This window comes from Pocillopora verrucosa, chromosome 7, assembly GCF_036669915.1.
Source record: "Pocillopora verrucosa isolate sample1 chromosome 7, ASM3666991v2, whole genome shotgun sequence".
Classification (NCBI taxonomy): domain Eukaryota; kingdom Metazoa; phylum Cnidaria; class Anthozoa; order Scleractinia; family Pocilloporidae; genus Pocillopora; species Pocillopora verrucosa.
In genome coordinates, this window is record NC_089318.1 from 2,664,089 (window position 1) to 2,689,238 (window position 25,150).

The window sequence follows — 25,150 nt, forward strand, 5'->3', positions numbered from 1 at the left end:
GATTCGACAAGTGACCGCAGAAAATTTTTAGTTTTGCTTTTACAGTTGCCTGCACTTCAGGAATGGCTTCGTTCTTTAAGTTAGTCTATCTTTGTTCTGTGAAATGGATAATTTGAAGTGTGGTTATTTTTGGAGCTTCAGCAAGTTGGAAAGATCATCGACAATCTTGCCTTAGTCTAGCCGGTCAAACGAAAACAATTTGAGGATCTGGTACCAATCACGTTTCATCCTCTTCGAAGGCAGCAATTTTGAGTCGTTTAAGGATTAAGCAAGAACGTAATGGCATCTGTGAAAGTAGCAGTGAGAGTGAGGCCTTTCAATCAAAGGTAAGACGTAATTGTTAAGTTATCATCCTAAAGTTTGAGTCAGTTGAGTTGGCGTTATTCGTTTATCTTTCCGTGTCACGACTTTCGGCTTTGCAGGGAAAAAGGCATGGGCGCTCAATCTATAATCGAGATGGAAGGAAAGAAAACAACCATTATGAATATCAAGGTAGACATATTTAGTCGCAAATGTGCTTTTGTTAAGCGTGCTAAAATGTTGTAACTTTATGAATCAGGTGTCGTGTAGAGTGACCATCAAAACACGACGAAAGTCATGTGTAATACAGCAGGTCGAGTTCGTTTATTCAGTATTTTTATTTCAGGCAAATGCATTAACTGGTGATGGAGAGAGGCGAAATCGCGTGAAGGATTTTTCTTTCGATTTTTCCTACTGGTCTGTTAACGAGAGAAGCCGACACTATGCTTCACAAGAAAGGGTAAGATTTGCATAAGCGCACTTGTCTAGTACATTCCATGATCAATCGAGCACTTGATCGCATGCTCGATTGTTTTTACAATGATATTCATGTATGTTCTTGCAAGTTTTGACATAAATTTCTTTACAAACCTGTCGATTTTCCAATCATCGCTGAAAACTTAATCCAACGTCCCAGTGGGTGACATGGTGTTCCCGAGAAACGACCCACTTAAATTTAAGAGCCATTGTAGGCCCTTCTTCGAATCGTTGTTTACGTCCGTTATTGTCACTTGTATATTGATCTCATGACCAGACCGGCTCATCTAAATTTAACAACTAAATTTCCGGACTTTTCCATTGTCCTTTCAGTTTGAGAGCAATCCTTGATTTTATTCGGATAGGAGTAATTTGCAAGTCAAACGATTGTATTTCAGCTTGATCAGGGTTAAAAAAATATAGTTTTATTGTCTAGTTTCAAATGAAAACATTAATGTAATGCATTCTTTAACGTTATAAATAGATTGCTTTGTTCTGAATTTAAACACAAAGGGTGATTCTCTCGGAAGAAATTCTGTTGTGCTTGGTAACAAATTTAGCAAGTTAATTATGTATATCATGCTGATTTTTAAACTCAAACAGCTGGTCATGTATGTAATCGTTATTTGAAGCCACGGGAGATTGTCAGAATTATTTGTTTTGATCAGGGGGAATAACTGTAAAAAATTTCATTTGCATGGAGTAACAATTCAATAATTTTTCAACAAAAATAACTGTAAGTAAGAGATTATGAATCGATCAAATTTCTATTAAGTCAATCAATCAACACTTTCTTTCATTTACTCTCAAATCATTCATTTGTCATAATCAGGTTTGTTTATATCTTCTTTTTGGCATTATACTTTGAAATAACTTACATTTATCCAGTGAAGATACATGTAAGTTAGGTTGTGGCATTAAAATGGAGATGATTATTTTTACTTTGTCTGGGAAAGAAACAACAACTATCAATGCCAAAATTTCTGAACCATGTTTTGCCACATAACCAAAAGCCTTGCATATGAAACAATAATAAGTAAAATCTGAACACTCCAAAAAAAGCAAAGAACTTTTTTCCTCTGCAGTAATTTATGCAGTTGTTTGGAGAGCTTAGACCAACATGGACCTACAGCTCAGCTGGTTTTCTGTTTATCCTTTTTAGTTCAAGATGTCAAGGAGAACATATGAAATACTGACCAGAAATTTGAGGCTCATCAGTCACCTCTTTTATTAACATCCATCCACTTGTACTTAAAAACTCCAAGAAAACCCTAAAATCATTCAGCCAAACTGCCTACATAAATTATCAGCGTAGCCTTCAAATTTAATTTACATTTATGACTGTGCGATTGTAATGTTATGGCAAATCAAGCAACAAAATGCTCCCCATAGCTGCATTGCAATGTAAGCAACTGCAGAAAAGAAACCTAAAAAAAAATTTGGCTTCAACAGGATTTAAATCATGTCCCCCAGATACTATTAGGTGCTAAGTCTACCAACTGAGCTATGAAGCCACACATTGGAGGTCAGGTAAATTTAAAAGGGTTCGTCTCTTCCTTAAAGGAATCTGATCACAATTTTAATGAAATCAATTTTATTTGACCTTGTTTGATGTCCATCTGCAGGTCAAATGAAATTTATTTCATTCATATTGTTGTGGCTTAGCACAATCCATCTGTCTCCTACAGGTTTTTAAAGACCTTGGCACGGATGTCCTTAAAGCAGCATTTGAGGGTTACAATGCATGCATTTTCGCTTACGGACAAACTGGTTCTGGCAAGACCTACAGCATGATGGGAAGTCCAGATAACCAGGGTCTGATACCAAGGATATGCGAAGGTTTATTTTCAGGCATGCGTAATAATGCTGATAATGGACCTTCTTACCGAACAGAGGTCAGCTTTTTGGAAATCTACAATGAGCGTGTCAGAGATCTTCTTAGACCTCCCATAAAGGGAAGGCCTGTTCACTCGCTGAAAGTCAGAGAACATCCTAAGGAAGGTCCCTATGTTCAGGGTGAGCTTCTGAAAGACTTTTTGGAGGGTTCTCATGCATTTAGTTTTGTTAATTTTTTTTTCAGTATTGCATTTTATTTGCCATGTGATCTTCAACATACTAAATATTGTAAAACCATTAGATAAGAAAGATGGTAAATTTTTGAACTCATAGTAACAGATTAAAGAAAGATGTTAGGAAGATGCTTTTATTGGGAGTTCTTAAAGTTCTTTTTCTTGAGTATGCCTGTGTCATTCACAAAATAGTGTAATCTTTGAGGAAAGATGTTACAAGTGTTACAAGTCTCGGCAGCTCAGTAGTAGAGTATAGAAGAGTTTGATTCCTGAGGAAATGGATTTTTCTTTATTACTGGTTCATGATAAGACAAATAACCTTCTTATCTTTCTAACCTTTTCTGTTTCATTTTCTCTGTTTTAATTCATTTTCCTATCAGCCAGTACTTTGGAGTCATGATTGGCACCCTGGACTCACAATTGCCAGGTCTAGGTTTAAGCCCTCAGGCCAGATCACAGCATTCCTTTTACACACAGGACCCATTATACTCCCTCTCTCTCTCTTCTCTGGATTATTCACAGATACCTCCAACTATTAGGTTTAACTTCCCATGGTTGAGTATCTCACACTAACAGTTATCCCTTTAGACTATAATATCAGTATCCATATTCCTCATACTCTCTCCTATACATATCCTTCAGTACTGAGAAGGAGAATTTGTTTAAAAATCAAAGCTTCTTAGGTTGGAAATCATTTCTGTTATTCTCATGATCTGAATGAATGATGCAGCAGTGTTATTGTAAGGAGAATTAAGATGCTGGTCATTCTAAGGGTTTAAAGAGTTAATTCCCATTTAATCTAAGCCACAAACTGAAACCATAATAATAATAATAATAATAATAATAATAATAATAATAATAATAATAATAACTTTATTTACCAAGGGTGACACATTACAAATAAGAACTGGTAAACTTGTGGCCCTCTCCTAAGATATAAAACTAATTTATAAATATAAAAAAAAACCAGTAAATGTAATATTTAATGTAATATTAAAAAGGGGTCAGACAATACAAAAAATTGTGAAACAGGAAAGCCATTCAAGCCAGCATAACCTTCCTTTATAAAATTACCATAATTCTGTTTGAATGCATTAACACTGGAGCTAGATCTTGTATTAATAGGTAGAGAGTTCCAAAGTTTTGTGGCTGTAACAAGAAAAGTTTTTCCACCTTCTGTGTGTCACAGTTATACCTAGGACAGCTTATATTTATATCACTATAATGCAAGGTTCTGGTTGACAGGTCGCTGATATTCACTTATCTGCCACCTAAGTACTCTGGGCTTTGTCTATTTGAGCATTTGCAGAATAAGCATAATTTATTTACCATTTTGTGTATAAACCATAGAGGAATATATTTTAAGGATCACAAAACCTTATCTTCAGTTATATGTGTTTGTTATACAATGTTTGTAATTTTGTAATATAATTTTTTTCCTTTTCCACAGATCTTACCAGGCATCTTGTATCAGATTATGCGGCAATAGAAAATCTGATGGAACAGGGTAACACCCATCGGTAAATACAAGTCAGTTATGCTGTAATTATTATCCACATATCAACTGTAATTGTTGATTGATGGTACTTACTGATAACAGCTGCATTCTCTGTACACACCCCTTTGTGATTGCAAAATTTAATTTGTAGACTAAGGCCTGGCTTAAAGTTGAACTTTACATGTGCTAAACCTAAAACCAATTTGGGTTGACCCAAATAATAAAGTTCGGCAGTTGATTCAAATGTCAAAGTTAATTAACTTGAAATTAATTGGAAAAATGATCATGACTCTATGGCAGTCAACAGTAATAATAAATAATAAAGTCCGGCAGTTGATTCAAATGTCAAACCTAATTAACTTGAACTTAATTGTAAAAATGATCATGACTCTATGGCAGTTAGTAGTTATTGGTCACCAAAATGTAGGAAAAAATGTGGGAAGACAAATTGTGGAAATGAAGAACTTATTTTTCTTGCAAGTGCAATAAAGGAGGATGGAAGAAGGTGACTGAAGATGCATTTGGCATTAAATAACCTGGCTGCTAGGAGGAGATGAGTTTTGAATTTGGCTTGCCTTCTATAATTGCTCATTTCCCAAAGGAACATCACCGTTCCTTGTCCAGTTTATAATTTTTGTTGGCTAAAATGAAATTCTGGCTGGTGGGAAAATGTTTGCAACATCTATTCAGAGGTAAGGTTCAAGAAAACCTTCAGAGTATCCCGGGTAGCATATAATTTTATCCTGAACAATATTGAACCCTTCCTTATTCAGCAAATTGTGATGGAAGAAGTGATATTGCCAGCACTGAGGCTTGCTATTTGTCTGTATAGACTAGATAGAGGAGAATATCTTAATACCATTATAGAAATTGCTTTTCTATCCACTGGCCTGATTTGGGAAATCTGTCTCCTGATCATTGCCTTCGCTTTCCAGAAGGTTAAATTTTGTTGTCATTTCCTCTTGAAAACATGACTTACAGTATGCTACCATACTGCCTGCTTTCCACATGCTACGTTCTCGTTGTTTCCAAACAGAGAACACAGCATACAGAAGTAATTCACGCACCTCAGGCATGTATATTTCATGCTCTCAAAGTAAGAGGAATGCATATTTTCCGCTCTTCTTGCTATTTTGTCGCAAAACAAGTCATGTTTGCATGACAAAATATGCTAAGCATGGGTAAAAATTTATCAATTTAATGTATTTGTAATGTATGCATTAGATTCGGCACATGAAAAGCTTCAAGGAATGAAATGATATCAATCTAATTGATTCAAACCTTGAATTTAAATGCAAACTGAACCTAATTATTAGATTCGGCACATGTAAAGTTTGACATTTGAACCGGGCCTAAGTTCAATTTTTGTCTGGTAGAAAAGTTGTAAAAGTTGCTTTTCTTCTTTTCTTTTTTCTTGCATATTGTGATTTTTTAACAAAAACCTTTTCCACTAAAATTAGACTATTGAACTAAATGAACTACATTCACAATACATACATATTCTGTACATACATGTATCACAAGTGACAGACATATACACATTTTCTTACCCTGGAAAGTGAAATATTCCTTGTATTTTGCTTTCTATATATATCTTTCCAGAACTCTTTATATACTGTTTGTCATAACGATGTCACCTGAAGAGGAATTGTAGCAGGTTATAATGTACATGTAAAAACATGTTTTTTAAATCTATTTTATTAACTTTTAGGGTTACAGCAAGTACTGGGATGAATGACACCAGCAGCAGATCACATGCAATATTTACAATCAATTTCACACAAGTCAGTAACTTCAATTTGTTTTCTTTTTTTTTTTAACACAGAACCTAACCACATGTGATGCATTCTCTGAGAATCAAATTGCCATCCTTGATCCCTCACTATGCTCATTTAAAGCTCTCTCCTTTGGGGAGATACTTCACATCTGTAGTGCTTTTCTGATTTCCTCTTTAAGTCTGTATAAGTAGCAATAAACTTCCTGGAAAACTTGGACAAACTGTGAGGATCAACTTGTGATAGACAAGCATCTGAGCAATAACAAAAACACTTTGTGGGACCATTTAAATTTATCTCTTTGTATCGTCTCCATAAAATTACCAATAAGTTCAAAATGAACAATAGGTCAATGAATATTGTTTTTTTTGTTTGTTTGTACTCAAACTGTAGGCAAAGTTTGACCATGACATGCCTTGTGAAACAGTCAGCAAGATCAACTTGGTTGATTTAGCTGGAAGGTAAAATGTTTTCAATGTTTACTATAATCTAGTTTTCATTTTTGCCTCAACAAAAAATAGGAAATGCAAAACTGCATTATTCAGTCTTTATCAAATAAAGTAATTTTTCATTACTCAATTATTGATTAATTTTCAATTCATTAACAATTGATCATTAGCATTTTATGATGGGTGTAACAATACATCTTGAGCAGTTCCATACTGTAAATGTTGTAATTTCGCAGTGAGAGGGCTGACGCCACAGGACTGACAGGTGAACGACTGAAGGAAGGTGCCAATATCAACAAGTCACTGGTCACCCTGGGAACTGTCATTTCTGCTTTAGGTAATAAGTGCTCAGTATGATTTTGGAAAAACGTGAACTGTGATGTTTCTTTTTCTGAATATGTGAAATTGATGGGTATTTTTTCCTTCAATTTTGTAACAGGTATAAATTAATATGTAGAGATTACTGTATTTCCTTTAATTAACTGCCCACACTCCAATAAAGGCCCTCCCTTGAATAAGTGCCCACCTGTTAGGCCTATAATTGAGAGTGCCCCCTTTCTGCTCCCTCACTTTTTGAATAGTGTGGATACAAGAAAAACCTCTTTCTATCTATTTTCTTTCTATTATAATAATTATAACTTTCTTAGCTTCAACTGCAGCTGAATCAGAACAGGAGAATAGTTTTGTAAGAGTGCCCCCCCTCAATTAAGCCTCTTCCATCCAATAAATACCAGTCCTTTTAGCTGAAGTTTTAGATAAGTGCCCAGGCACTTATTCAAGGAAATACACTATACTTGTATATCTAATGTCTGCAGGCAGATTATGGTATTTTATGCCTCACTATTTTGTCATTTTACGATTATATTTCATCATATTCAATTTTAATTAGCTTTCAACCAGAATGATCATAATCCAACATGGTATTGGATCAACTAATAATCCCCTAATTTGCATTTTTCTTTACTCTCATCACTTGTCTGCTTGATATTGTATTGATATTGTATTGATATTGTAAGGAGAAATTCTGTCTTGGTCACTCATGGAAGAAAGACAGTTAAAAATGGTTGGAAACCCCTGTTTATTAGTAAAGGGAAATTCCTAATAATATTTTTGATTTAAAATTGAATATTCCTTACAGCTGATGCATCAACAGGGAGTCATAGTTCATCTCATCATCATCACAAGTTCATCCCGTACCGAGATTCTGTTCTGACCTGGCTTCTGAAGGACAGTCTGGGAGGAAATTCAAAAACTATCATGATTGCTAGTAAGAAACTTTTTGTCAGTTAGTTTTACCAATATTACTGTTCAGTGATCTGCTTTCCCTCTAGGTCTCAGACCACACCATGCTCCTGAGCATTACATGAATGTTTGGTTCTCTTTAACCCTTTAACTCCCAAGATCTCACTAGTAGTTCTCCTTACTGTCTGCTTATGGTTCTTGCGATGTTAGTTTGGAGAATTTGGTATTGGATCAACTAATAATCCCCTAATTAATATTTTTCTTTATTCTCATCATTTTTCTGCTTCATATCGTATTGATATTGTAAGGAGAAATTCTATCTTGGTTACTCATGGGAGTTAAAGGGTTAACCATTTGCACCCTAACATCAGTATGCATATTCTCCATACTATTCTCTCTACATTTCCTTCGTTTCTGGCAAGGAGAATTTGATTAACAATCAAATGCTTCTTTGGCTGGTGATCATTTCCTTTATTCTTGTGACCTTAGTGTTTAATTTGACTTAGGGGTGATATTAAGTGAGAACAAACTAGATGCTAGTCACTCTTAGGGGCTCAAGGGTTCGGTTACAATTTAGGAATGGAGTTCTTGTTAGCTTTTGGGCACTAGCTGAAAGCGCAGTCTTTTAGATTTTGTGTATTTTGTTGTTGACTAGAATATTATAGCAGCACCTTAGTTCTCAGTATTAAATTGGCAAAATAGTAGGCAGGCCTTTGTTTTCCTTCCTTGTTGAGATGCACAATGTACACTGCATGTCTTGGCTGGGCCATGTTAGAGTGCAGCTTATCCTTCAAAGAGAGATGGCAGTGCACAGACTGCAAAAAAACTTTATAATGATTATATTATGCAGTCAGTGACAGAATTTATTTGCTGTTCTCCTTAGCCATCTCACCAGCAGATGTAAACTATGCAGAAACACTCAGCACTCTGCGATATGCCAATCGCGCTAAGAATATCATCAACAAACCCACCATCAATGAGGTGAGGTATTTGTTACATGGAAGCATTTTGCCTTACCTCTCTCATGTATGGCAGCATTGTACACACTCAATGCACATGCAATTTCCAAGCACTCAAAATGCAAACTGTGTGTCACTACATACACCTGTGTCTTATAAAAAAATGTACACATGCGAATGTGAAAAGCATGTTAATAATTACACAAATTAGTAATTCAGAACTCATTATGTGTGTGTTCTGAGACAAAAGATTGGATTCATAATAATGTGTAAGATTTCCATAGAGCATTATAAAGTGAGTTGCTATATTTGTTGCATTAATGTCAACATATATAAAAAAAAAGGGAAACTGGAAAAATGCAAAAGCCTGTAGGGAGTGCAATTTGAAATCTTTGGGTAATTTAAAATTACTTATTCTTTCCAAAGAGGACAAGAAATCATTTGAATACTCACAGTTGTATTGACAAAAATTTACTTTTAGTTTCAGCTTTCTGCATTGTGTGGTATCAATTGAAGCACCACTGCCAAAACATTTTGCATACATGTTTATAATTGGGTAGATAAAAATTCATAGTATGCTGTAAATTTGCAAGTCTCCCATTATTTTCCCTAATTGTGGAACTTCACAGATCTCTTCTTTTCATTTCAGGATGCTAATGTGAAGCTCATTAGAGACCTGCGAGCTGAAATAGACCGGCTGAAAAATATGATTAGCCCAGTAAGAAAGGAACTGCTTACTACAGAAGAGATTACTTATTTCATAAAATAATCAAAACTTGCTTTTTTTTACGCCTGTTAATCTTTAAGTGGTTTTTGAACATATGCCTCAGGTTAAAATTTGGTTTGACCTCTTATCTCTGCAGGAAATGTTAGGAGAAGCTGAATTAGCTGCTGCCAAAAAACTGTCAGAGAATGAAGCACGTGTGACAGAACTCACTGATCGGTGGAAGGACAGATGGAGAGAGACCCAGAGAATATTAGAGGTTCATAATTTTTAAAAATTTATTCAGTGTTTTTCACTATGGTTTTGAAGTACTGAGATGTGTATGTACAGTCGAGAATCCTACTTACTCACACCCAGTTAACTCTAATCCCCACTAGCTTGAACAAAATCCCGTTTCTCTTGGATTTGACCCCATTTTTCTAGTCATTTACTATCAGCTAACTTGAACTTGCCATGACTAACTCAAACTCCCCCTAAACTTGATATCTTGATGCAATGTCGGTTGATAAACATCAAAGTGTCAGAACATAGATGATTGATGTAGTATGTGTAACGAAACTTCTCAAACTAAACTTTATTACAAAAAAAGCTCCTATAAAGCAAACAAAATTCATGAAAATTACTGTTCATCATAAAAGAATGGTGAAAAAATTATTCCTCATTAATTACATGTTCTAACAGGATAATTGAAATCAATGCCAACCCCAATTACTCAAACCCCCTCTAACGTGAACCATTGTTTGTTTCCCTGGGGAGTCTGAGTTAGAGGGATTCTACTGCATGTGTACACCCCAGACAAAACAAAGGAAAATCTTCTCACCCAACAACTTAACTCAAAAGTAACAATCTTTACTAATAAATGTAGACTGATTCACTCAGCTAATTACACCTAGAGGAATGTATAGGAAACTAATGCCTTGCTTTAAAATTTTGAAGTACAAAGTTCTGTAAATTTTACTTATAGAATTATATTAATTTAATTTCTCTTTGTTTTAGGAAAGAGAAATGAAGCTTCAGCAAGAAGGTGTTGGAATCAAGATGGATTCAGTTCTTCCTCATTTAGTTTTAGTGGATGATGATCTTCTTAGCACTGGAATTGTGGTCTATCATCTTAAGGTAGTTCTCCACCATTTTTTGGTGAAAATTTTTGTTACCAGTTTTAGGTATAAAATTTCCATAAGGCTAACCCTGAACCCCCCTAAGCCAACTTAAGAGGCTATTGATTATTAAACAAATTCTCCTAAGTAGCACTTTTAAAAATGTATGGCGAAGAGTATGGAGAATGTGTAAAGGTTGAACATAAAGGCAAAATATTGTGCCTGCTTTTAGAAAGCTGCCTGTTTAACTCACCTGAATAAACTCTCCTAAACAACATCTCAAGAATTGTATGGCAGACAGTTGGGAGAATTGCTATTGAAATCTGAGATTGAAAGTGTTTAGCATGAACCATGAAACAAATTTGATGAAAAAAATATATATTTTCCCATCTTAATGGAAAAAGCTTATTACCTTTCAGTTTGAAGTGGCATTTTGACAAAGTTAATTAGTGAATGCTTTTAAAATCAAAACAGTCTATAAAAGTTTTTGAGTGCAACCTCTTGCATGTAATGTACATACAGAAGGTTTAAAACTTAGTCAATGAAAGTTTAGCTCTGAGCACCTCTCTGACGTGAAAAAGGGCTGAGAAAGAGTATTAATTTGAGATTTTGGAGTTTTATTAAGGCTTCAAGCCTTTTAAACCAACGACAATTAAATGTTTACAAAGCCTTGTTTTTCTTAATCAATAGGTGGTATTTTGAAATCAGTCTGCATGTGATAATTGTATGGATGTCTTTCTTTTGTCTTTCGAAAGCTCATCCTTTGCACAAAGCTTCTCTAAGCTTTGAAAATTCCTTGAAATATTTGACACATTAGGTGACATTGTGAGCAGTTTACCGAGGGCGTTGTTTTATTTTGAAACATGTGGTTAAGAAATTTATCTCTAACACGTAGCATTTGCTTTCAAGCAAATTTGCATGTTATGCTTCAATGGATCTGAGAGAATTTGAGGAATCTGTTCCTTGTTACGTATTGGTTTTTAATATGTACTTTGCTTTCAAAGTACTCTAAGTTTTTCATATTGCTCGGTGATCGAGGGACTGAAACTGATTGTTCTTGTTCTTTCGGTGTTTTTAAGGAAGGGTTTACTACAGCCGGACTCGCTGACAACCCAAAGAAACAAGATATTGGTAATGTGACTGAATTTTTGTAGCTATATTGCTGGGTATTTTGTTGTTTGTGATGATCAAGCAACTCGGTAGTCTCCGAATCACATGTATGTGTATGTGGACAGTCAATCAAAGTTTCCCCCTTCGTTGTAGATGAAGAAACACAAGAAAATTCTGCGTAGTTATGCACTGTAATGATTACTTACTCTCAAAGATTTTCATACAGACGCGCATTGTATATTAGATACATCATGTACACGTTTTCGCTACTCGTAACTACCAGACTCGCGGGGGTTTGAATCAAGAACCTGGATAGTGTTGATAATCTATACATTTCTAGCAAGTTATAATCTTTTTCTCAAGAAATCAACGCGTTGAAATTCAAAGTATGCAAGGTTCCACTGAATGAAATGTAACTAATTGATTACTCTTGAATATAGAATTTCTAGTAAGTTGTTTTGGCAATCATAATAATCTACGAAATTCATGCGCTTCTTGTGCATAATTCTCCTCTCTTCTGATCACTCAAACCACTTACTGAATTTGATTATTTCTACCAATCCCTGGTCGACGAAATCAAATTACGATTTGCATTTAAATAGTCGACGGACCCTAAGAGTGTGTCTGTAAATCCTCTCAGACGACCGAAACATCCAGGCGGAAAAAACTGTTGGCCAAATAACGATTTTATTCACCATGAACAACCATTCTGGTTTTTATTGTGAAGTGCGTTGACTATATGGGTACTTTATTTTCCTGATTTCTTGAAATTAGTTTAAAATATAGAAGTTAAGCATTGTGTAATTGTTTGAGCTAAAATTAGTTTGAAGACCATAATAGCCTAAAACACATAAAGAGAACTCTATCAAGCAACACGTGTTATATAATAAGCTCAGTTATGCACGCATTCTGATTGGTTCTCACTTATGGTCTATAAGGGGACAGACGTATAATTGACGTCATCATTAAAACTTTTTTTAATTCTTTATTATATAAAACAAATAGATTCCAAGTTGCCGTACGTCTGTTCAGTAATAGATCACAGAGGACGTCAAAATGTGGTAAGAACATCAGTGACACACTCGGCTGCGCCTCGTTTGCCACTTTTTTGTTCTTACCACATTTTGACGTCATCTGTGATCTATTACTGAACAGACGCACGGCAACTTGGAATCTATTTGTTAGACTGATTGGATTATAGTTTCGTTTTCATAGACAAATTAGTACTTTCAGTAAAATTAACATGTTTTAAATTCCGTAGAAGGCCTATGTTAGTATTGTACAATCTAAATCAGTTACTTATTTCACTCTGGAATCTATTTAACAAATAGATTCCAAGTTACCGTGCCCCTATTCAGTAATAGATCACAGATGACGTCAAAATGTGGACTCTGGTCCCCTCAATCCGCTGTGAGTTTTTAAAATATCCCCACAACGTCGTTTTTAAAATAGTGAATGTATTTTCTTGTTTCTTTAGTAATCAGCGGACCCGATTCAGAGGAGAATCACTGTGTATTTGAACACAGCAAAGGTCATGTAATCCTCAACCCGCTGGATTCGAAATGCACCGTCAATGAACATGCCATTTCGAAGCCGACAAGATTATTTCAAGGTAATACTACTTGTACTTTGGTCAGACAGCTGGGGGGAGGGGGATGATTTTTCCAAAGGAGGGAAGCTCTTATCCAGGGTTCAAAGTCGAACTTGGGATAATAATGGTGACAGAACGCATTGTTTTATTTGTCAGGTGATGTGATTCTGTTGGGTACGACAAACGTTTTTCGTTTCAACCATCCTAGAGAAGCAGCAGAGTTAAGAGAGAAGAGAAAGGTAAGGTTTCATATTTCTTCTCCGTCATACGGAAACTGAATGTTTGATCCTAATAGCCATGAGGATCAGTTTGCTACTGCAAATACACGTTTTGTGGCATTTGTCTGTACCTATTGTTTCTAAATCCTCTTCTTTTATTATGTTAAGTGATTTTTTATATATTATTTTGTAGCCTAACTCCTGTAATAACGCACTAATTTCCAATAAGGTATCCTAAAATGTTTTCGGCAGAAATCGTTTGGGTAAAATGGTGGTATATTTTCCCTTCTCCCTACCATCAATAACTTATTGAAGTTTATAATTGAATTCAGCCTTTTTCGGGTTTCAAAAATCCCTACTTCCTAAATGTGTTTGGGTGCGAGATACTTCTTGGGAAAGGGTTTTGGCAGAGATTATAACATTATAGTCATATCGAAGGCGTACCCTCGTTTTGAAACAGAGGCTTTGGGCATCTCGGAAATGACCAATATCTTTAAACCTCCCCTCCCTTCCCTTGCCCTCCCCCTCCCCCCTCTGCCATCCTGTGTTGTGTTGTTTGTTTACTGATCATTCTAACTCTTAATCTACTTATCTTGTTTCCTAACCGATAATTTCGTTGTCATGGCCACACCAACTATTTACAGGAAGAACGTGGGGTGAGTAAATAGCTCTGATTTTAATTTCGAAACGTGTTTCTCGTAAACTTCATTAGCCGTCTTCCCCTACCCTAACCCCTTTCCTTCCCCCCTCCCCCCGTCCTAACTTGCTCCAGTACCTGCCACCCTTTAATTCTATTTTAAAACTGGGGGGGAATTATTATTTATGTTACAACTTAAATTTTGATTGAGTCAAAAACTGAACGCAAGAAAGCCCAACAGATCATTCATGATTAGCGCTTCGCTTCGGCGTGAGCGTGTCTTCGCCCGCGGGAAAGTGCGCGGCCTTCAACAACACGGGCCGGTGAGAGATCTCAAAGGGGTCTGGTACCACACCCCGGTAAACCTCTCTCCGACCCTCTCAAATCTTCCCGCGGGCGGAGAAATGCACGTCCTGTAGCGCGAATAATGAGGGCCTGCTCCAAGGCTACTGTTTCTTTTTGACCCTTCAATTCCCATGAGTGACCAAGACAGAATTTCTCCTTACGATATCAATACAATATCAACCAGATTAGTGATGAGAGTAAAGACAAATGGTTGACAGTAAGGAGAATTACAAATTTGGTCTGGGAGTTGAAGGGTGAAGTTTGATAAGACCACGTAATCATTTCAATTAATATAATAACCTTTGATCCATTAACAGAGTTCACTTGGTGGGGCTTCCTCTTTGGCTTGGTCTACAAAATTCCGCAGCGAAACAGACTTGGTATTCAAACGAGGAACAGAGTAAGCGTTTTATGGTGGCAATTTTTTAGGAGGCCTAGAAACTAGTACCCATTTCCCACATTCCTTAGCATGTATCCAATAAACAGCTAATCTCTCTTCGTTGATAGAAAAATCGCTGAATACAAATACTGCTGTCACTATGATGTAGGAGAACTTTCGACCTTTGAGACTTAAATGTCGTTGGAAGTGTGAACTTTTTCGAGGATAGAAATTAAAAACTTTTGGCTTTCAATATAAATAAGTATCTAAAAAAAAATTGTGAAAACGAGACGATGTCGACTGAGCTCCTTACACTGGATAAGTAGCTATGTAGTATTAATCCTTTAACTCCCAAGATCTGATAGTCAATTCTTCCCACCAGCTACTACATATTTCCTTTTAAATTAGTTACCAGAATTTGGTGTTAGATCAAGACGACAACTTCTACTTGATATGTTTGAGTATTCTCATCACCTGTTTGCTGGATAATGTATGGATATTTTAGGGAGAAGTTAGATTTCAATCACCTGTGGGTTAATGGATAATCTGGTGTAAGAGCTGGCTCAATAAACTCGTATTGGTCATTGAGCAGTTATTACTATTAACTGTCCCGTTGTAAGCACCTCTTGTGAATGTATATTCGTTGTTGCAGGTTACTGCTATCAGGATTTTGACAGGACTGTTAGTTCAACTTACTGAAATTTTTTTAGTGAGAGCCATTTGCGATTGAGTATTGTTCTGGGTTTACATCCGGGACTGTTTTGGTTTTTACCTCATTAGAGCTCTGTGATTGGTTATTGAGACTCCCGCCAAATTTTCAACCAATCAAATACAAAGGTTAATTTTCCCGCGGTTCAGGAAGTTCGCATGGTTTTTTTTAAGTCCTCGTTTTTTATTCTGATCAGCTGTTGTGATTACTTCGGTGTTTGCCTTTCAAACTCAATCGGAAATTGCTCTTAAATACCGCACTTTACATGACTTATTATTAAAGTAATGCAGCGCCAGCCTGCTTGAGGAAACACTTTTGAGACTGGACCAGAAATATTTCAATCTAATGACGAAGCCCTTCATGCTTAGATGTGATGATCGTGATTTGATTCTTGTCTGAGATTCAAGAATAAAAACACTGAATAGTTTCGTTCAGTGTTCTTAGAAATGTCATGCACTCAGCAGCAATCTCCTAAGTAACCTAAAACAAGCGAATTATCACCTAATCTTCATTCGAGAAGATAACTGACTTATCAAAGGCAATATCACTAACGTATGGTTCTTGATGTAAATACAAAAAAATAACTCATTCTTCTTCTGTTTTAAATCCACAGCGAAGAATCTCTCAGTCGTCAACTTGAGGAGGCAAAGTAAGAAATTTGTGAAAACGTTGTCTTCAACTTTCTCATCTGCGCTGACTTTAATGTGAAAAGGAATATCAGTGATATATCATTTTCAATTATTTTACTTAAAGAGTTTGTAGAAATCTTTAAAAATTTATTTGCAAAATTTGAATTTTGATTTTGAAAAATTGTTTTGATTATTTCCAGACCATGAATATTTTGTCAATTTTTTGTGCCTTTAGAAATGAACTGGAGAAACAGAAGCAGCTTGAAGCTTTAAAGATTGAAGAAGCTAGGTAATGCCAGCAGAATAATAATGAAATTTAGAGGCTGACTAAACATCCTCTCCCCGCGCCCCTACCCTTATAGCGAGAGAAGTTTATCATAAGTTATAAATTTCCCACCTCAAACAACATGCGCCTTTAGTGATAAGGAAACTTCTAAAACCGAGATTAAAACTTTTTGTGTCCAATCTTTTGTGTCCAAGGGCGGATTTTGCCTCACAGATCCAAGAAGAATCTAAACGACTCAATGAAACAAGGTAAACACTCCATTTACTCGACATAAATAAACGCCAAATGTCACGGTTGAGAAGTTAAGAAGAAGGTACCTCTGAGCGCCTTCTAGCTAAGGACTGTGTGATGTAGCTTCTACAAGTCCTCACGCTCACTCAGCGCCAGCTGATCCAGGTACAGATACTGAGACTTTGGCATGAAATCAGCGTCGTAGCCTGGGTTCTATCCTGAAACTAGCGACACATCTGGCTTGAATCGGTTGTTGCTTCTCGTCTTTGCTCTGAGAGTTCCACAATGTCTCGCCCCCCACAAAACCAACATTCCAAATCATAGTTTTACCCGGAAAACATTTAATGTTGCAAGTTATGTTTATATTTATTCGACTACGAGACACGAAGGGCTCGTCCTTCTCAGGCTCTAGCATTTGTAATAAATGCAGTTTTTCTCTTCGTCAGGGCTGAACTCGAGCGACAGAGAAGGCTTCATGCAATGGAAGTGCAGAGTGTCGAAGAAGCAAGGTACAGATTGCGCGCGCAGTTGAGCAACGTTCGTGTAGATCATTAATTTGTGTATCAAACAGTCATAACCTATGCCAGACCTTTAGTTAACCCTTTAAATCCCAAGATTTCATGAGTAATTCTCCTTACTGTCTGCCATACAGTTTATGTATTTCAGTTTGGAGAATTTGGAATTGGATCAACCAATAATCCCTTAATTGATGTTTTTCTTAATTCTCTGTACTTTTCTGCTTGATATCGTACTGATAATGTAAGAAGAAATTCTGTCCAGGTCACTAGTCACTAATAGCGAAGAGCGAAAACATGAGAGAGCCTTACGTGTTGTTTTTAAGAGCTTGCGCTTCGATTGTCTGACATAAGCCTCCTCATCATTTCGCCCTGCGCTGCAGTTGCGTCCCATATACAAAATGAACATTTGGGACAGGTTGAACGGCCGAGCCGATGGGTTCAAATTGAAAGCGACCATGAAAGAATTGAAGCACAACAGACATTATGAATTTTCTATTTCAGGGGTTGACAAATATAGCACAGTGGAAGATTCCGCAATGGTCTGTTCAGTTCTGTGACCACATACTGAGTCTATTCCTTTTTTGCAGGAGTAAAGTCAAGGAATTGAGCCAAAAACACGAACAGGCAGAACTGGAAAGGAAAGCTACAGAAGCAGAATTTAGTAAAGAAATCGAAACACGGGAGCAGGATTTGAAAATGCAGAGAGAGCAAGTCGATAGACTGCGAGACGATATCGAAAACCTAAATCGCAAATCAGAGAAAGAGTTGTCAGAATTGAAGAAGCAAATCAGGCAACAGAAGGAGGAAGAGCTAGTACGTTTGAACGAAAATATGAAAAAGATTATGGAGCTAGAGGAGGAAAGGGACAAAACTAAACTGCAAGCGATGAAAGAACGGGAGGAGTTGCAACAAAAGTGGAGGGATGAATCGAAAAACGTGCAGCTTGAAAGGGAGGAGTTGAAACAAAAGCAGCGAGACTACGAAAGGAAATTTAGCGTACTCGAGGAATCAAGAAGGGAGGCCATGTTGGAAAAGGATGAATTTGAAATAGAAAAATCAAGAGCGCTGGAAGAGATTCGGCGTCAAGAAAAAAAGCTTGAAGAGTTAAGAACAGAAAGAGAAAAAGTGCTTGATATCGCTAATAACGATATCCGAAAGCGACGAGAAGTTCTAGAGTTGGAATTTTTTGAGGAAAAGAGCGAACTGGAAGAAGAGAGAAATTATCTGGAAGAGCAGATACATGGTTACGAGGCTCTCGTGGATATTACCGCTGACAATCTAGCGGAAAAGCAGAATGCTTTGGATACGAGGACACGAGAAGAAAATGCGAAAATAGAAGAAGCCAAACAGAAGCTTCGAGACATGGAGGAGAATTTGAATGAGACCATAACAACAGCTGAGGATGATTTTGTGCGAAAGAGACTGGATTATCAAGACAATGTCGATAGGCAACAACAAGAAATCAACAGAACAAGGGAGAATTTAAACTCGAAGGTTAAAGAATGGAACGAATTGACACAAAAACTTGAGAAATGCGCAGGAGAAGAAAAATTACAGGTCCAGAGAGAGATGGAGCGCACCTCAGCAATCGTCGAGATTGAAAAGACTCGACTGGCTTCCTTAGAGGAAGACAAACAAAAAATGACAGAAACGTTCGAGAAGGATATGGAAACCGACTTGATCGTTCTCAACGAAAAGAAACAAAAAGATAGAGAAGCAATTGAATTGGAAAGATTAAATTTAGATTCGTTGGAAGACTCTAAGAGACAGAAGCTGGAGACAGAGGAAGTGGAATTCAAACAGGCTCAAGAACAGTACAACCAAGCTAAAATGCTCTTGATCGAAACCAAGAGAAGTTTATTGGATTTGGAGAAAAGGCAAGGCAAGTTCTCCACCAAGGCAGAAGACGGACTTCTACGACTGTCGAAGGTGCTAGAAGGAGATCTTGTGTCACAGGCAAAACAGGAAGATATGTACCTCCTGAGGGAACACAGGATCTCTTTGAAAGAAATCGACGTGGAAGGGAAAATGAAAATTTCTGAAAAGCAGGAGATGTTGACTGCGGAATCGGAAAAACTTTTTAATCTTAGGAAGAATCTGAGTTTCGTGTTGGAAGATACCGAAAAAGCACAAGAGAAAGCCGAGGCGGAATGGCGCGAGTTACAGAGCAGGTTTGCGCATGACAGAGAGGAGGAGAAAACCACTAGGGAGGCCATGGAAGAAAGTCTAAGAGACATCGAAGAGGAAGCGACGCTTTCAAAAAGTCTCACACAAAGAGAGATCGGATCCCCAACGACAGTAAGCTTGATATTAGCTCACGAGAAACAGAGGTTAGTGCAGACAAGTATTTCCAGGAATCAAAGTTTAAAGAATTGAGAAGCCGATTCTAACACCCTAACAAGTCCATTTTTCTCTTTAACTTATATTTTTATTGTATTATTTTCAGAACTTGAACCCCCTTCTTGAATGAAAACAGATGGACTTTACAGGCCCGTTAAGTTACCGGGACCTTCGAGAAACGGGCCCTAGGAATTTCCTCGTTTCACAGAGTTTTGCAGATTTTTATTTATTAATTTTCGCGCTACATCCCACATATTTCTACCCTTATAGTTTTGGAACTGAGAGTTGGGTGCAAAATCAAACTATTTCATTTAGTTGGTATTGATCTCACTTCGTACCGCCTGCCTGTTTGAAAATGTATTAATACTACAAGAAGAAATTCATTTTGGTCGCTGCAGGGAGTGAAAGGGTTAACCTGACTCACTCTTAAAAGTCAACCTGCTGTATTAACGAGCAATTAACTATTTTTTGCTCTAGAATCAAAGCGGAGATGGAAAACAAACTGAGAGAAGTAGAGGAACGTAAAAGTCGCGAGGTGGAGGAACTGAGACTTGAAAAACAGGACATATTGAGCAAACTGGACAAAGAGAAGGAAGATCTGGAGAGACAGAAAGAGGAACTGGAAACGCTCATTCATAAAGAAAAGGTAGAATTGGACAAGGAACGTAAAGTCCTGGAGAGAGAGAAACTGGAGGAGATTGAGGGGATTATCAAAGATAAAGAGATGGAGATAGAGGAACTGAAAGAGAAGGCTCAGCATGAGATTGATGAATTGCGGGACAGACTTGACGAAACGGAAAGGTTAAACATTTATCACTTGGGTTCCGAAACCCTTTACAATCTGTAAACATCAGTTTGCAAGTTGTCCCTACTGTATAAAACAAATTTTCGTGTTTGTTTCTCTACAGGGAAGTGGTTCTCTTGCAAGAAAAGCTTTCGACTTACAATTCATTCATGGTGAGTAACGGAATGTTTCTCTACAGTAAGACAACTCTTTTTGCACTAAGAATTTGTGGTTAATATGAGATCAGAAAAACAGTCAAGACAGATTAAAAAAACACCTTCATTAGGGTATAAGGAGTGGAGTGGAAATGTGATAAATAACTGCATTTTTTCAGTGCTGCTACCGAAAAAGGGACAGATTTAATTTATTATGGGTATCACTGGTGATTTGTTATGATACACACATGGGACCAGGTTTAGTTTCCCTTAACTGAAAGTGCCATTTAGTGGAGTTAAGAGGTCATATTAGTATTTTTTAAAGTCGATGAAATGCACAGAGTTTGCGGGGAGTATGTAAACAGAAATCTCTAAAGAATTTGAGGGTAGTATCAGATGCATATAATCGGTTGTCAGTATCCCTTGCATTGAGTGGTACAATGATCCGTTTTGACCAAAAAAATATATCTATATTTTCCTAGCAAAAAAATCAAATAGATAAACTACGAATCTGCAGTTGTTTTACTTCTTGTCTGATTAGGCAGCCATTTTTCTTTCTTTTGCCAAGGAAGGTACACCGTATGTCAAAGTTGGCACGCTGGTTATGTGGATTTGAAAAGTTGCGGTCCCGAAAGTAAAATTTTAATATTTATTTTTTTCGTATATGAATTGTTTCAATTCTTAGGTACCTAATGGTCACGAAGAAGATGAACTTGCTGATGGAGAAGTGATGAACTACATGTGTCGTCAAGAGGTTTGTCTTAAAATTGATCCAACGATTAGTAATACGAGGAAAAACTGAATCCTCTGCATCGTCATTCGGAACTCAGCTACATATGTCCAACATCTTTCTACACCGGGCAACCGATATCAGATTTATCTATCGTCCTTACTCTTTGTTCGCTAACTGAAAGACACTGATCAGAGCAGTACGCGGGGCATTTGTCAACGAGTTTTTTCTTGCTCAGAATTAGGGCATCTCACCACGAAATGATAACGACGCAAGTTCGATTTCTCGTGTGGGACTTAAACTCTCCTACCTTTCCCACCTACGTGAAAAAAACTTTTTTTCTCCAGTCTTTTTTTATCGTTATATGATCTTTATTACTTTATATTATTGACTGTTGTACGATTTTTTACTTCCTCAGAGTGAACTTTACGGAAGTAATCTAAGCCTGACTGATTCAGTGTCACCGCCTGTAATCACCCCACCCCCCACCCCTGTGAATCGCTTCTTGGCCTCCGTGAGTTCTTCGAAACGTAACCAGATCCACGTCTGTATACCACGTTACATACTTCGAGGCCTGGGTCGAGATTCGTACCACGTGTTCGAGGTGAAGGTGAGTGTTTCGATTAAAATAGATTTAACTCATTCACTCGCCTCCTGATCAGAGTAATAATTCTCCGTTTTGCGGCCTAGCGTTTCGATAAGCTAGTAATGGAAGGATTCCACGTTTAGCCGGCTCGTAAAGAAAGGATAACAAATTTTACTCTCCTTTTCTTCAAAAACTCATTTCGCAATGGAAAAAATTCTTATTGTTCATAAATATTCAATTATCTTGCTTATTTATGTAACTGGGGGTGCAGGAAGTAGGCATCTTGACTGAAAAAAGGGCATTTGAGAGGTTATATTGTCTCTCCAAACGTTGTACCGATAGCATTATGGTGTGTGTTATATTTCAGAGTACGGTTGGAGCAGATTCGTGGTCCGTGTATCGCAGATATCGGAAATTTCGAGAACTGCACAAATCAATGAGGAAATACTATCATGAGGTACGTCGTATCAGACAATTTTAAGCCTCACTATTTTTCATTTGCCCCGTTGCTTGGCAACATGACGTCACCCAAAGCGTCATGCTCACGAGAAGTGATTTCCTATCGCAAAGCCGAATACTGTTGTTATTAGAACAAAAGTTTGAGTTTGTTCTCCAATTAAAACATAATGGAAAATAGATGTAACACGTCTGTGGAACATGTATGGGAAGGAGAGGTTCTGGGTGAGAGTAAACCCGATAAAAACTGATTTCGACGACAGTAAAGCATGTGTTAATAACTTGAGCAGAGGTCATCATCATTAGGCGGGTGTTAACTTTTTTTCATAGAAGCTAAGCAGAAACTATGCAAAAGCACCTGTGTAGCACCTTCGTTTTATCTTGTTACTTTTATCCTATGAATCATGTTGGAAACACTCTTTCCCGTTGTCTTTCAGGTTGGTGGTTTAGATTTTCCAAACCGCCGGTTTTTCGGTAACAGAGCAGAGGAGTTTGTAAGGGCCCGGAGAGCGCAGCTAGAGGTCTGATAAAACTTTTTATTTGCTGCCCATATTGTCTGTGCGCTGATTGACGTAATTATTTTCCCTTCTTCCGATCTCCTAGTTTGCTTATTTGAGAAATTTAGTGCATATGGCACGATGATGTTGTCGTCTAATTCAGTAAATTCCGTTTATGTAGAAGCATTTTGAGGTATTCAGAGCGCACAAATGCCTGATCACTGCACGTGTATAGAGTATTTTTGAGGAAGCTTGCCATTCTACCAAACTGGCAAAACTCTAATGAAATTGAAGGAAAGTTTCCTCGCTAAATTTTAAGTTAAAGTAAACGTTCCATTTGAACTTCAACTGGCTACATTTCCATTTTCGGCCAGTTGAAAGTTTCCACTGAATTCTAACTTTCGTTAAGTCATCCCATACCTTAACTGGTTTTCTGTTCTCTCTTTTCAGACATATCTTCAATCATTCATTGGGCTGTGTTCAAAAATTTCAGACTGCCCCATATCAGCCATGTCAGGCCGGCCCCTCACAAAACGGGACCTGTGCGATTTCGCGCCATTTTTCAAACAGGGAATCTTTGAACAAACAAAGAATTACACTGGGTAGTCTAACGGGTGGCGAAAGAAGACAGTGGGCTCGTGGTGTGTGGTAGAGAGTATTGCCTGGTGATATGACGTAGCTTACTTCATGATCACATCATGTTCGTGGTTTATCCACCGGCCGATACTAGTCGAAATATTCCCGGATCAGTCACGAGAATTTGCCGAAAGTAACATGTCGTTGGGCATACATAACGCGTCTCTATGAAGGGCGGTAAAACCAAATACAAAGTAATGGAAAGAGCCAATCAGAGCTAAGAACATTTCACAAGGAGCCAATAAGAAGCCGGGTGGAAAAAACTAAGAACGTAGGATGTTTATTAGGTTAGAACAGAAAGGTAAGAATTGTATGATAACCCTTTAAGTCCCTTGAGTGACCAAGACAGAATTTCTCCTTACAATATCGATACAATATCAAGCAGACGAGTAATGAGAATAAAGACAAATATTAATTAGGAGATGATTAGTTGGTCCAATACCAAATTCTCTGAACTAACATCGTGAGAATTGTATGGCGGACAGTAAGGAGAATTGCTGATGAGATCTTGGGAGTTAAAGGATTAAGTGGTTAACGAGTTAAAAGAGGCCTTTAGAATTCTAAGAATATTATATGAGTTAGTTTTGAGATAACTTCCATATTTTCTTAGGTATTGATATTTTCCTGATATGTATTGTCAAAAGACGATCAATAATTTGACTCCACTGTAAAATTAATGTTTCATTTTTTGGTATTTTTGGGGCGGGGGAGTGTGGAATAATTTTTGGAATCCAATGAATTTCTTTAAAATTTTGTTTTGTAGTATGAAGATTTGGACAATTTTGTAAACTTTTCCGTTTATCCTTTTTTTCAAAAATTATAGAAAAAACTACTTTTAAACAGTCACACAATTTGAGTGCCAGTATATTTGTCCTAGACATTGCCAGAGTTCCATTTATCGAATGGCTATCGCAGTTTCGAGTCTGAACATATTAACCAAAGCCGTGAGGAAAGTTGCCGTAAATAATCATCCCTTTTACAAGTGATTATTGCGTTATTAATAACAGAGGAATTGTTTTCTTTTTGGAAATAATAATTGTATTTATGTGAACAGCAAACCTCTGACATCGCTTATTTAAAATAATTATTGGCTTTTGTTAGTCAAACGATAAAAGATTGTGATAAAAAAAAAAACCGAATTTATAGGATCAGTTATTTTATGGATGTATGATACAAATAAAGGATAAAAATTGTGCAGAATTTGTATAAATATTCATATTTCTTGTGTGTAAACTGGAAGTAATTCGCCAGACTATGGTTCAGATACCGTAAAGAGTTTCAAAGCTGATGTTTCGAGCGTTAGCCTCTCGTCAGAGCGAATGGAGCCTTCGTTTTGACGAAGGGCTAGCGCTCGAAACGTCAACTTTGAAACTCTTTACGGTGGCCAATTTACGTTATCAACTCAGTTGATAATTCTTAATTACCCTGTTATACTCTTCCACCGATGCAGCACCACAGTTTCTTTAGAAACTTACCCTCTTTATAGTTCAGATACTGTCGGTATTCCTTTTAACTTGGCACCCGTGGTGCTAAGACAATTTCTTCATGCTAAGATACGGTGGGGTCCCCGGCGAGGCTCAGTTTAAAAAGGAGGCAAGGACGCGGGCTGTTAGAAACCTCTAAACTAGAAATTTTTGAAGCAAACTACGGCTTAGCGTCGGTTGCACAGGGGAGATTGAGTTTGTAGTGAATTGAAATGAAACTACAGTATATGTGCTTGGAT

At 37.1% G+C, this 25,150-nt stretch overlaps 1 protein-coding gene across 2 annotated transcripts; it reads left to right on the forward strand.

Annotated features, from left to right (window-relative positions):
• Window positions 1-185: 185 nt before the first annotated feature.
• Window positions 186-24,627, forward strand: LOC131771927 (kinesin-like protein KIF16B). Of its 2 annotated transcripts, XM_059087790.2 has the most exons (30): window positions 186-326; window positions 423-492; window positions 647-760; window positions 2,466-2,793; window positions 4,297-4,366; window positions 6,056-6,128; window positions 6,513-6,580; window positions 6,805-6,905; window positions 7,707-7,835; window positions 8,694-8,791; window positions 9,419-9,487; window positions 9,633-9,752; window positions 10,490-10,609; window positions 11,670-11,721; window positions 13,178-13,312; window positions 13,448-13,530; window positions 14,154-14,165; window positions 14,809-14,891; window positions 16,193-16,228; window positions 16,444-16,497; window positions 16,689-16,742; window positions 17,172-17,234; window positions 17,831-19,573; window positions 20,061-20,384; window positions 20,492-20,540; window positions 21,208-21,276; window positions 21,671-21,862; window positions 22,206-22,295; window positions 22,732-22,815; window positions 23,242-24,627. In XM_059087790.2, the coding sequence occupies exons 1-30, from the start codon at window positions 280-282 to the stop codon at window positions 23,395-23,397; spliced, it is 4,686 nt and encodes a 1,561-aa protein (XP_058943773.2). In that variant the 5' UTR covers window positions 186-279; the 3' UTR covers window positions 23,398-24,627. The 2 variants fall into 2 exon arrangements, with proteins under 2 accessions (XP_058943773.2, XP_058943774.2); XM_059087791.2 differs by lacking the exon at window positions 14,154-14,165.
• Window positions 24,628-25,150: the final 523 nt, after the last annotated feature.